Below are 14791 nucleotides of genomic sequence, written 5' to 3' on the forward strand. Positions count from 1 at the left end.
GATTCATCTATAGTTTTATTTTTATATCCTTTCTAACATATCTGTTAGTTACTTAGTCTAATTTTATTTTTTACTTTGTTATTGTTCTCTTTTTTTTTTTTTTGCCACCTCACGTGGCTTGCGGGATCTTCGTTCATGAGCCCGGGGTCAGGCTGAAGCTCCTGCAGTGGGAGCTCCGAGTCCCAACCACTGGACTAACAGAGAACCTCAGACCCCAGGGAATATTCATCGGAGTGAGGTCTCACAGAGTTCCTCATCTCAGCACCAAGACCCAGCTCTACCCAAGAGCCTACAAACTCCAGTGTTGGAAACCTTAGGCCAAACAACCAGTAAGAAAGGAACACAATCCCACTCATTAAAAAAAAAAAGAGAGACGGCAAAAAAATATGTCACAGATGAAGGAGCAAGGTAAAAACCTACAAGACCAAATAAATGAAGAGAAAATAGGCAATCTACCTGAAAAAGAATTCAGAGTAATGATAATAAAGATGATCCAGAATCTCAGAAATAGAATGGAGACCCGGATTGAGAAAATACAAGAAATGTTTAACAAAGATCTAGAAGAACTACAGAACGAACAAACAGAGATGAACAACACAATAACTGAAGTGAAAAATACACTAGAAGGAATCAATAACAGAATGACTGAGGCAGAAGAATGAATAAGTGAGCTGGAAGACAAAATGGTGGGAATAACCTCCGAGGAACAGAATAAAGAAAAAAGAATGAAAAGAATTGAAGACAACCTCAGAGACCTCTGGGACAACACTAAACACACCAACATTCGAATTATAGGGGTCCCAGAAGAAGAAGACAAAAAGAAACGATCTGAGAAAATATTTGAAGAGATTATAGTTGAAAACTTCCCTAACATGGGAAAGGAAATAGTCACCCAAGTCCAGGAAGCACAGAGAGTCGCATACAGGATAAACCATAGGAAAAACACTCTAAGACACATCTTAATCAAACTAACAAAAATTAAATTCAAAGAAAAAATATTAAAAGCAGCAAGGGAAAAACAAAAAATAACATACAAAGGAATACCCATAAGGTTATCAGCTGATTTTTCAGTGGAAACTCTGCAGGCCAGAAGGGAGTGAGAGGATATACTTAAAGTGATGAAAGAGAAAAACCTACAACCAACATACTCTACCCAGCAAGGATCTCATTCGGATTCGATGGAGAAGTCAAAAGCTTTTCAGACAAGCAAAAGCTAAGAGAATTCAGCACCACCAAACCAGCTTTACAACAAATGCTAAAGAAACTTCTTTAGGTGGGAAACACAAGAGAGGAAAAAGACCCACAGAAACAAACCCAAAAGAATTAAGAAAATGTTAATAGGAACATACTTATCGATAATAACCTTGAATGTAAATGGATTAAATGCCCCAACCAAAAGACACAGACTAGCTGAATGGATACAAAAACAAGACCTGTGTATATGCTGTCTACAAGAGACCCACTTCAGACCCAGGGACACTTACAGACTGAAAGTGAGGGGATGGAAAAAGATATTCCATGCAAATGGAAATCAAAAGAAAGCTGGAGTAGCAATACTTGTATCAGATAAAATAGACTTTAAAATAAAGACTGTTACAAGAGATAAGGAGGGACACTACATAATGATCAAAGGATCAATCCAAGAAGAAGATATAACAATTATAAATGTTTATGCACCCAGCATGGAGCACCTCAATACATAAGGCAAATGCTAACAACCATGAAAGGAGAAATCGACAGTAACACAATAATAGTAGGGGACTTTAACACCCCACTTACACCAATGGACAGATCATCCAAACATAAAATAAATAAGGAAACAAGCTTTAAATGACACAATAGGCCAGGTAGATTTAATTGATATTTATAGAACATTCCACCCAAAACTGGCAGAATTCACTTTCTTCTCAAGTGCACACAGAACATTCTCCAGGATAGATAACATCTTGGGTCACAAATCAAGCCTCAGAAAATTTAAGAAATTTGAAATCATATCAAGCATCTTTTCTGACCACAGCGCTATGAGATTGGAGCTCAATTACAGGGAAAAAAACCATAAAAAACAGAAACACATGGAGATTAAACAGTGCGCTACTAAATAACCAAGAGATCACTGAAGAAATCAAAGAAGAAATAAAAAAATACATAGAAACGAAACTGAAAAACCTTTCGATCCAGGCGAGTGATGGAAGATAAAAGCTGAGGGGCGGCAGGAGGGTCAAATAAAAGTTGCTCCGCAGTTCGCTCATCCAAGCCCCGCAGCGACCGCAGGGGGCTGAGGTTCGCAAAGCCACTTTCACACCTTCCATAATGCACTAGCAAAGAGAAGCCCGGAGAGGCTGAAGTTTCCACGGAGGGCGCCGTCGGGGAGACGCAGCCCGGGGGGACGCAAGGGTTGGGTCGCTACCTCTGCACACGGGCGAGCCGGGGCTCCGGCGCTCAGAATATCAAGAACAAAAATTGACGGATTAAAATATGTGGCACTCCCTCTTGCGAGAGCTCCAGAATCACAACTGGCTGCTGGACAATCATTGACAGGAAGACCCTGGACTTCACCAAGGAGGATACCCCATGTCCAAGGACAGAGGAGAAGCCACAGTGAGACGGTAGGAGGGGCGCAATCAGAGTAAAATCAAATCCCATAACTGCTGGGTGGGTGACTCACAGACTGGCGAACACTTATACCACAGAAGTCCACCCACTGGAGTGAAGGTTCTGAGCCCCACGTCAGGCTTCCCAACCTGGGGGTCCGGCAACGGGAGGAGGAATTCCTAGAGAATCAGACTTTGAAGTCTAGTGGGAATTGATTGCAGGACTGTGACAGGACTGGGGGAAACAGAGACCCCACTCTTGGAGGGCACACACAAAGTAATGTGTGCATCGGGACCCAGGGGAAGGAGCAGTGACCCTGGGGGAGACTGAACCAGACGTACCTGCTGGTGTTGGGGGGTCTCCTGCCGAGGCAAGTGGTGGCTCTGTTTCACCGTGGGGATAAGGAAACTGGCAGCAGAGGTCCTGGGAAGTTCTCCTTGGCGTGAGCCCTCCCAGAGTCTGCCATTAACCCCACCAAAGAGCACGGGTAGGCTCCAGTGTTGGGTTGCCTCAGGCAAAACAACCAACAGGGAGGGAACCTAGCCCCACCCATCAACAGTCAAGTGGATTAAGGTTTTACTGAGCTCTGACCGCCACAGCAACAGGGAGGGAACCCAGCCCCACCCATCAACAGTCAAGAGGATTAAGGTTTTACTGAGCTCTGACCGCCACAGCAACAGTCAGCTCTACCCACCACCAGAGCCTCCCATCAAGCCTCTTAGATAGCCTCAACCACCAGAGGGCAGACAACAGAAGCAAGAAAAACTACAATCCTGCAGCGTGTGGTCCAAAAACCACAGTTACAGAAAGACAGAGAAGATGAAAAGGCAGAGGGCTATGTACCAGATGAAGGAACAAGAAAAAACCCCAGAAAAACAACTAAATGAAGTGGAGATAGGCAACCTTCCAGAAAAAGAATTCAGAATAATGATAGTGAAGATGATCCAGGACCTCGGAATAAGAATGGAGGCAAAGATTGAGAAGATGCAAGAAATGATTAACAAAGACCTAGAAGAATTAAAGAACAAACAAACAGAGATGACCAATACAATAACTGAAATGAAAACTACACTAGAAGGAATCAATAGCAGAATAACTGAGGCAGAAGAACGGATAAGTGACCTGGAAGACAGAATGGTGGAATTCACTGCTGCAGAACAGACTAAAGAAAAAAGAATGAAAAGAAATGAAGACAGCCTAAGAGACCTCTGGGACAACATTAAACGCAACAACATTCGCATTATAGGGGTCCCAGAAGGAGAAGAGAGAGAGAAAGGACCAGAGAAAATATTTGAAGAGATTATAGTTGAAAACTTCCCTAACATGGGAAAGGAAATAGCCACCCAAGTCCAGGAAGCGCAGAGAGTCCCATACAGAATAAACCCAAGGAGAAACACGCCGAGACACATAGTAATCAAAGTGGCAAAAATTAAAGACAAAGAAAAATTACTGAAAGCAGCAAGGGAAAAACGACAAATAACATACAAGGGAACTCCCATAAGGTTAACAGCTGATTTCTCAGCAGAAACTCTACAAGCCAGAAGGGAGTGGCATGATATACTTAAAGTGATGAAAGGGAAGAACCTACAACCAAGATTACTCTACCCGGCAAGGATCTCATTCAGATTCGATGGAGAAATCAAAAGCTTTACAGACAAGCAAAAGCTAAGAGAATTCAGCACCACCAAACCAGCTCTACAACAAATGCTAAAGGAACTTCTCTAAGTGGGAAACACAAGAGAAGAAAAGGACCTACAAAAACAAACCCAAAACAATTAAGAAAATGGTCATAGGAACATACATATCGATAATTACCTTAAATGTGAATGGATTAAATGCCCCAACCAAAAGACATAGACTGGCTGAATGGATACAAAAACAAGACCCATATATATGCTGTCTACAAGAGACCCACTTCAGACCTAGGGACACATACAGACTGAAAGTGAGGGGATGGAAAAAGATATTCCATGCAAATGGAAATCAAAAGAAAGCTGGAGTAGCTATACTCATATCAGATAAAATAGACTTTAAAATAAAGAATGTTACAAGAGACAAGGAAGGACACTACATAATGATCCAGGGATCAATCCAAGAAGAAGATATAACAATTATAAATATATATGCACCCAACATAGGAGCACCTCAATACATAAGGCAACTGCTAACAGCTATAAAAGAGGAAATCGACAGTAACACAATAATAGTGGGGGACTTTAACACCTCACTTACACCAATGGACAGATCATCCAAAATGAAAATAAATAAGGAAACACAAGCTTTAAATGACACAATAGACCAGATAGATTTAATTGATATATATAGGACATTCCATCCAAAAACGGCAGATTACACGTTCTTCTCAAGTGCGCACGGAACATTCTCCAGGATAGATCACATCTTGGGTCACAAATCAAGCCTCAGTAAATTTAAGAAAATTGAAATCATATCAAGCATCTTTTCTGACCACAACGCTATGAGATTAGAAATGAATTACAGGGAAAAAAACGTAAAAAAGACAAACACATGGAGGCTAAACAATACGTTACTAAATAACCAAGAGATCACTGAAGAAATCAAACAGGAAATCAAAAAATACCTAGAGACAAATGACAATGAAAACACGACGACCCAAAACCTATGGGATGCAGCAAAAGCGGTTCTAAGAGGGAAGTTTATAGCTATACAAGCCTACCTAAAGAAACAAGAAAAATCTCAAGTAAACAATCTAACCTTACACCTAAAGAAACTAGAGAAAGAAGAACAAACAAAACCCAAAGTTAGCAGAAGGAAAGAAATCATAAAGATCAGAGCAGAAATAAATGAAATAGAAACAAAGAAAACAATAGCAAAGATCAATAAAACTAAAAGTTGGTTCTTTGAGAAGATAAACAAAATTGATAAGCCATTAGCCAGACTCATCAAGAAAAAGAGGGAGAGGACTCAAATCAATAAAATCAGAAATGAAAACGGAGAAGTTACAACAGACACTGCAGAAATACAAAGCATCCTAAGAGACTACTACAAGCAACTTTATGCCAATAAAATGGACAACCTGGAAGAAATGGACAAATTCTTAGAAAGGTATAAACTTCCAAGACTGAACCAGGAAGAAACAGAAAATATGAACAGACCAATCACAAGTAATGAAATTGAAACTGTGATTAAAAATCTTCCAACAAACAAAAGTCCAGGACCAGATGGCTTCACAGGTGAATTCTATCAAACATTTAGAGAAGAGCTAACACCCATCCTTCTCAAACTCTTCCAAAAAATTGCAGAAGAAGGAACACTCCCAAACTCATTCTATGAGGCCACCATCACCCTGATACCAAAACCAGACAAAGACACTACAAAAAAAGAAAATTACAGACCAATATCACTGATGAATATAGATGCAAAAATCCTCAACAAAATACTAGCAAACAGAATCCAACAACACATTAAAAGGATCATACACCACGATCAAGTGGGATTTATCCCAGGGATGCAAGGATTCTTCAATATACGCAAATCAATCAATGTGATACACCATATTAACAAATTGAAGAATAAAAACCATATGATCATCTCAATAGATGCAGAAAAAGCTTTTGACAAAATTCAACACCCATTTCTGATAAAAACTCTCCAGAAAGTGGGCATAGAGGGAACCTACCTCAACATAATAAAGGCCATATATGACAAACCCACAGCAAACATCATTCTCAATGGTGAAAAACTGAAAGCATTTCCTCTAAGATCAGGAACGAGACAAGGATGTCCACTCTCACCACTATTATTCAACATAGTTCTGGAAGTCCTAGCCACGGCAATCAGAGAAGAAAAAGAAATAAAAGGAATACAAATTGGAAAAGAAGAAGTAAAACTGTCATTGTTTGCGGATGACATGATACTATACATAGAGAATCCTAAAACTGCCACCAGAAAACTGCTAGAGCTAATTAATGAATATGGTAAAGTTGCAGGTTACAAAATTAATGCACAGAAATCTCTTGCATTCCTATACACTAATGATGAAAAATCTGAAAGAGAAATTATGGAAACACTCCCATTTACCATTGCAACAAAAAAAATAAAATACCTAGGAATAAACCTACCTAGGGAGACAAAAGACCTGTATGCAGAAAACTATAAGACACTGATGAAAGAAATTAAAGATGATACAAATAGATGGAGAGATATACCATGTTCTTGGATTGGAAGAATCAACATTGTGAAAATGAGTATACTACCCAAAGCAATCTACAGATTCAATGCAATCCCTATCAAATTACCAATGGCATTTTTTACGGAGCTAGAACAAATCATCTTAAAATTTGTATGGAGACACAAAAGACCCCGAATAGCCAAAGCAGTCTTGAGGCAAAAAAATGGAGCTGGAGGAATCAGACTCCCTGACTTCAGACTATACTACAAAGCTACAGTAATCAAGACAATATGGTACTGGCACAAAAACAGAAACATAGATCAATGGAACAAGATAGAAAGCCCAGAGATTAACCCACGCACCTATGGTCAACTAATCTATGACAAAGGAGGCAAAGATATACAATGGAGAAAAGACAGTCTCTTCAATAAGTGGTGCTGGGAAAACTGGACAGCTACATGTAAAAGAATGAAATTAGAATACTCCCTAACACCATACACAAAAATAAACTCAAAATGGATTAGAGACCTAAATATAAGACTGGACACTATAAAACTCTTAGAGGAAAACATAGGAAGAACACTCTTTGACATAAATCACAGCAAGATCTTTTTTGATCCACCTCCTAGAGTAATGGAAATAAAAAAGAAAATAAACAAGTGGGACCTAATGAAACTACAAAGCTTTTGCACAGCAAAGGAAACCATAAACAAGACAAAAAGACAACCCTCAGAATGGGAGAAAATATTTGCAAATGAATCAACTGACAAAGGATTAATCTCCAAAATATATAAACAGCTCATTCAGCTCAATATCAAAGAAGCAAACACCCCAATCCAAAAATGGGCAGAAGACCTAAATAGACATTTCTCCAAAGAAGACATACAGACGGCCACGAAGCACATGAAAAGATGCTCAACATCACTAATTATTAGAGAAATGCAAATCAAAACTACAATGAGGTATCACCTCACTCCTGTTAGAATGGGCATCATCAGAAAATCTACAAACAACAAATGCTGGAGAGGGTGTGGAGAAAAGGGAACCCTCTTGCACTGTTGGTGGGAATGTAAATTGATACAGCCACTATGGAGAACAATATGGAGGTTCCTTAAAAAACTAAAAATAGAATTACCATATGACCCAGCAATCCCACTACTGGGCATATACCCAGAGAAAACCATAATTCAAAAGGACACATGCACCCGAATGTTCATTGCAGCACTATTTACAATAGCCAGGTCATGGAAGCAACCTAAATGCCCATCAACAGACGAATGGATAAAGAAGTTGTGGTACATATATACAATGGAATATTACTCAGCCATAAAAAGGAACGAAATTGAGTCATTTGTTGAGACGTGGATGGATCTAGAGACTGTCATACAGAGTGAAGTAAGTCAGAAAGAGAAAAACAAATATCGTATATTAATGCATGTATGTGGAACCTAGAAAAATGGTACAGATGAGCCAGTTTGCAGGGCAGAAGTTGAGACACAGATGTAGAGAATGGACATATGGACACCAAGGGGGGAAAACTGCGGTGAGGTGGGGATGGTGGTGTGCTGAATTGGGCGATTGGGATTGACATGTATACACTGATGTGTATAAAACTGATGCCTAATAAGAACCTGCAGTATAAAAAAACAAACAAAACAACTAATACTAAACTTTCATTGGGTTATTTGTATGGAAATATGTTAATATAAATGTTTCAGACATTACATGAAATTTCTAAAAATGTTATATTTGTATTTGTATGGAAATATGTATGGAAATATGTTAATATAAATGTTTCAGACATTACATGAAATTTCTAAAAATCTTATATTTGTATTTGTATGGAAATATGTATGGAAATATGTTAATATAAATGTTTCAGACATTACAGGAAACTTCTAAAAATCTTATATGTCCTGGTATAAGGTTATAAGTAATAATCCTAGTTATTACTTTAAAATGTATATCTCAGAAATAACTAATTTTCTTGTCAACTGCATTATTATGAACTTTCATCAAATCTTTAACCATGGTCATTTTTAAGTCTTCTGTCATTTACAGACAGTTCTGGGTGTACTCTGATGATTTTGCAAGTATGTTCCTATAAAAGGGTTTCATCTTCAAGAAATTCATGGAAAAGACTCTGACAAGTACAGGTTTCTGGCAACTGACTGTACTGCTGAACTGAATGAATAAGCATTTTCAGAACTCTAATGAAAAACTGATGAACTCATAAAAGTGCTAACAAAAGATCAAGATGAAAAAAAAAATTAATTACATGGGACTGAGTGAACTGATGAGGATGAGTATAATTTTTGTGACTTTCTGTCTGAATTAAAAAAAAAAATCCCACAAGGACTCAGAGGCAAAGAATATACAAATCAATTTTCACTGCAAAGTAAAGGAGCTGTTACAGTGGAGGATTACTGGACTGAATGTCAATATTATGACATAGTATGAGTGTGTTTCATGTTTGGTAATTGCAATCATTGTTGCTTTTGTTGTGGTCATCCATGTACAATGCTTGGTGTCAGTCTATTTATCTCTTGTAAAAATAAAATACAGTGTGTGTGTGTGGAAAAATAAAAAATAAAAAAAAAATAAAAAAAAAATAAAAAAAAAATACATAGAAACAAATGACAAAGAAAATACGATGACCCAAAACCTATGGGACACAGCAAAAGCCGTTCTAAGAGGGAAGTTTATAGCAATTCAATCTCACCTCAAGAAACAAGAAAAATTTCAAGTAAACAATCTAACCCTACCTTTAAGACAACTAGAGAAGAACAAATAAAACCCAAAGCCAGTAGAAGGAAAGAAATCATAAAAATCAGAGCAGAAATAAATGAAATATAAACGAAGAAAACAATAGCAAAAATCAGTAAAACTAAAAGCTGGTTCTTTGAGAAGTTAAACAAAATTGATTAACCCTTAGCCAGACTCATCAAGAAAAAAAGGGAGAGGATGCAAATCAATAAAATTAGAAATGAAAAAGGAGAAATCACAACTGACACTGCAGAAATACAAAGGATTATAAGAGACTACTGCAAACAACTGTATGCCAATAAAATGGACAACCATGAAGAAATGGAAAAATTCTTGGAAAAGTACAACTTTCCAAGACTGAACCAGGAAGAATTAGAAAATATAAAGAGACCTATCACAAGTAATGAAATTGAAACCATAATTTAAAATTTTCCAGCAAACAAGAGTCCAGGACCACAAGGCTTCACAGGTGAATCTATCAAACATTTAGAGAAAAGCTAACACCAATCCTTGTCAAACACTTCCAAAAAATTGCAGAGGGAGAAACACTCCCAAATTCATTCTACAAAGTCACCATCACCCTGATACCAAAACCAGAAAAAGATATCACAAAAAAAGAAAATTATAGACCAATATCACTGATGAACATAGATGCAAAAATCCTGAACAAAATACTAGCAAACAGAATCCAACAGCACATTAAAAGGATCAGACACCATGATCAAGTGCGATTTATCCCAGGGATGCAAGGATTCTTCAATATACACAAATCAATCAATGTGATACATCACAGTAACAAATTAAGGAATAAAAACCATATAATCATCTCAATAGATGCAGGAAAAGCTTTTGACAAAATTCAACACCGATTTATGATAAAAACTCTCCAGAAAGTGGGCATAGAGGGAACATACCTCAACATAGTAAAGGCCAATAAGACAAACCCACAGCAAGCATCATACTCAATGGTGAAAAACTGAAAGCATTTCCACTAAGATCAGGAACAAGACAAGGATGTCCACTCTTGCCACTCTTATTCAACATAGTTTTGGAAGTCCTAGCCACAGCAATCAGAGAAGAAAAAGAAATAAAAGGAATACAAATTGGAAAAGAAGAAGTAAAACTGTCACTGTTTGCTGATGACATGACACTATACATAGAAAATCCTAAAGATGCCACCAGAAAACTGCTAGAACTAATCAATGAATTTGGTAAGGTTGTGGGATACAAAATGAATGCACAGAAATCTCTTGCATTCCTATACACCTACAATGAAAAATCAGAAAGAGAAATTAAGGAAACACTCCCATTTACCATTGCAACAAAAAAGAATAAAATACCTAGGAATAAACATGCCTAAGGAGGCGGAAAACTTGTACTCAGAAAACTATAAAACACTGATGAAAGAAATAAAAGATGACATAAACAGATGCAGAAATATACCATGTTCTTGGATTGGAAGAATCAAATTTGTGAAAATGACTATACTACCCAAAGCAATCTACAGATTCAATGCAATCCCTATCAAACTACCAATGGCATTCTTCACAGAACAAAAAATTTTACAATTTGTATGGAAACACAAAAGACCCCGAATAGCCAAAGCAATCTTGAGAAAGAAAAACGGAGGTGGAGGAATCAGGCTCCCTGACTTCAAAGCATACCACAAAGCTACAGTAATCAAGACAGTATGGTACTGGCATAAAAACAGAAATACAGATCAATGGTACAGGATAGAATGCCCAGAGATAAACCCATGCACCTATGGTCACCTAATTTACAACAAAGGAGGCAAGAACATACAATGGAGAAAAGACAGCCTATTAAAACTCTTAGAGGAAAACATAGGAAAAACTCTCTTTGACATAAACCACAGCAAGATCTTTTTTGACCCACCTCCTAGAGTGACAGAAATAAAATCAAAAGTAAACAAATGGGACTTAATTAAACTTAAAAGCTTTTGCACAGTAAAGGAAACCATAAACAAGGCAAAAAGACAACCCTCAGAATGGGAGAAAATATTTGCAAATGAAACAACAGACAAAGGATTAATCTCCAAAATATACAAATAGCTCATGGAGCTCAATAGCAAAAAACCAAACAATCCAGTTTAAAAATGGGCAGAAGACCTAAATAGACATTTTCAGAAAGACGTACAGATGGCCAAGAGGCACATGAAAAGATGCTCAACATCACTAATTAGAGAAATGCAAATCAAAACTACAATGAGGTATCACCTCACACCGGTCAGAATGGCTATTAAATCTAGAAACAATAAATGCTGGAAATGGTGTGGTGAAAAGGGAACCCTCCTGCACTGTTGGTGGGAATGTAAATTGATACAACCACTACGGAAAACAGTGTGGAGGTTCCTTAAAAAACTAAAAATAGAACTATCATATGACCCAGCAATCCCACTACTGGACATATACCATGAGAAAACCATAATTCAAAAAGATACATTTACCACAATGTTCATTGCAGCACTATTTACAATAACCAGGACATGGAACCAACTTAAATGTCCATCGACAGATGAATGGATAAAGAAGATGTGGCACATATATACAATGGAATATTACTCAGCCATAAAAAGAAACGAAATTGAGTTATTTGTAGTGAGGTGGATGGACCTAGAGTCTGTCATACAGAGTGAAGTAAGTCAGAAAGAGAAAAACAAATACCATATGCTAACGCATATATATGGAATCTAGAAAAAAAATGGTACTGATGAACCTAGTTGCAGGGCAGGAATAAAGAGGTAGACATAGAGAACGGACTTGAGGACATGGGGTGGGAGGGCAAAGCTGGGGCGAAGTGAAGAGTAACATCGACATATATACACTACCAAGTGTAAAATGATTGGCTGGTGGGAAGCAGCAGCATAGCACAGGGAGATTGGGTCGGTGCTTTGCGATGACCTAGAGGGGTGGGATAGGGAAGATGAGAGGGAGGCTCAAGAGGGAGGGGATATGGGGACATGTGTATGCATATGGCTGATTCGCTTTGTTGTGCAACAGAAACTAACACAGTATTGTGAAGTAATTATAATCCAATAAAGATCTATTTAAAACAAACAAACAAAATATGGAATGATGCTAAACTATAGCAGTGGTGAGGGGAAGTCTTCTAAGTGGGCAGAACTGTGAGAAGAACCTGGACATCAACTTTGAAGGGAGAGGTAACTTGAGGTAAGAATGTACATGGACTCCAAGACAGTGGCAGGTGACTTAGCTAGTTGGTAAGGGACCTTGGAAGCATCAATAATAGAAAATTAGAGACAAGGACGTTTGGGGGAAAGCCATGTAGATGAATCTATGAGAATGAGTACAAAATGTGTAGCTGTTTGTGTTCTCATGTCATTGCAGAACATCCAGCATGGAGGAGACACTCAACAACTCAACAAGATAAATCAGGTGGATATCACCCAATGTCTAGTGTCGTCTTCTCAGCCACCTTGATACTTGTGCCCCTGAACGGAGTAGCCATGGTAGAAAAATGGAGTTTATCCCTGGACTCCCTCTCACCAAGGCTGATCTAGCTACTGCCACAGCTGAATGTCCATCTCAGCAGCAGCAGATAACCAATGCTGAGCCCTTGATATGTTACCATCCCTCAAGGAGGCCTCCTAGCCTTTTGGTAGTAAGCTGATTACACCCATCCTTTCTGGAATTGATAACTATAAGTGGGTTTGCCTTCCCTGCTCACAATACTTTCACAGCCCCCCTGTCTGAGGTCTTAGAGAGTGTCTGATTTATCAATATTGGATTCCACATAACAGCCCTTTGGAACAAGTGTCCTATTCTATCACAAAGGAGGTGCATGCACCAATGTGCAAATGATCTCAGGATCCACTGTTTATACCACATACCGTATCACCCCAAGGCAACGAAACTAATAGGACATTAGAATGGCCTCAAACAGTCAGCTAAGGTACCAGCTTGAGGCCACAATTCAACAGAGCACTGCCCTCCAGAATGCAGTATATGCAATGGCTGATATATTTTCCTCTAGCCCCAGTAACTAGAATATACAGGTCCAGGAGTTAAAGGGTAGAAGTAGGATTTGCCCCTCCCTCTAACCATCATCAGTAAGCCATTGCAAAGTTTATACTTCCCATTCCCACAATTCTAGGCTTTGCTGGATTAAGAATTCTACATTCTCGTGGGGCTTCCCTGGTGGCGCAGTGGTTGAGAATCTGCCTGCCAATGCAGGGGACACGGGTTCGAGCCCTGGTCTGGGAAGATCCCACATGCCGCGGAGCAGCTGGGCCCGTGCGCCACAATTACTGAGCCTGCGCGTCTGGAGCCTGTGCTCCGCAACAAGAGAGGCCACGATCGTGAGAGGCCCGCGCACCGCGATGAAGAATGGCCCCCACTTGCCGCAACTGGAGAAAGCCCTCACACAGAAACGAAGACCCAACACAGCCATAAATAAATAAATAAATAAATAAATAAATAAATAAATAAATAAAATATTTAATAAAAAAAAAAAAAAAAGAATTCTACATTCTTGGGTGGTGGGTGAAAGGAGTGATACTACCAGAGATACAGTAACCATTTCACTGAATCTAAAACTGCAAGTACTGCTTGGTTACTCTGGACTCCTTATGCCAGTGGACTAAACAACCAATCAAACAAAAATGGTTACTGGTGAGGGTAGTCAATCCTGTTGTATCATAAATAACAAAGCTTATTTTTATATGATGAAGGCAAGGACTGTGTCTAAAATTGGGGGAATTCACTAGGGCGTCTCTTGGTGCTTCCAAGCCACTGAAGACAGTGAATGGGTAATTGCAGCATGCACAGTCTAGAATGGGCATGCTAACCAAGGGCTCAGACCCTTCAGGAATAAAAATCTGGGTTATTCTAGATTGCTAGAAGAGTATGGAAAATCTAGATTGTATGGTAGAGGAGGAAGAGGATGAATATTAATTCATCTATTATAACATTAATTTATAAATTAAACTATATTATCAATTAAATTATAACATGTTCTACTAACTCCAGTTTAAGTATTCTTTTTTAAAAAATTTATTTATTTATTTGGTTGAACTTGGTCTTAGTTGTGGCACATGGGCTCCTTAGTTGTGGCAGACGGGCTCCTTAGTTGCAGCTTGCTGGCTCCTTAGTTACAGCAGGCAGGCTCCTTAGTTGTGGCATACAAACTCTTAGTTGCAGCATGCATGTGGGATCTAGTTCTCTGACCAGGGATTGAACCTGGGACCCCTGTATTGGGAGCTTGGAGTCTTAACCACTGTGCCACCAGGGAAGTCCCAGTATT

At 38.7% G+C, this 14791-nt stretch overlaps 1 protein-coding gene across 1 annotated transcript in view; it reads left to right on the forward strand.

Moving 5' to 3' along the window:
* CCDC18 (coiled-coil domain containing 18) overlaps nt 1-13426 on the forward strand; it is a 137295-nt gene extending 123869 nt beyond the window's left edge. The window contains exon 30 of the mRNA XM_057543696.1: nt 12877-13426. Coding sequence (XP_057399679.1) covers nt 12877-12969 — 93 coding nt within the window. The 3' untranslated portion in view covers nt 12970-13426. The remainder of the gene's footprint in view (nt 1-12876) is intronic.
* Nucleotides 13427-14791: the final 1365 nt, after the last annotated feature.

The sequence above is a fragment of the Balaenoptera acutorostrata genome, chromosome 1, assembly GCF_949987535.1.
Source record: "Balaenoptera acutorostrata chromosome 1, mBalAcu1.1, whole genome shotgun sequence".
Classification (NCBI taxonomy): domain Eukaryota; kingdom Metazoa; phylum Chordata; class Mammalia; order Artiodactyla; family Balaenopteridae; genus Balaenoptera; species Balaenoptera acutorostrata.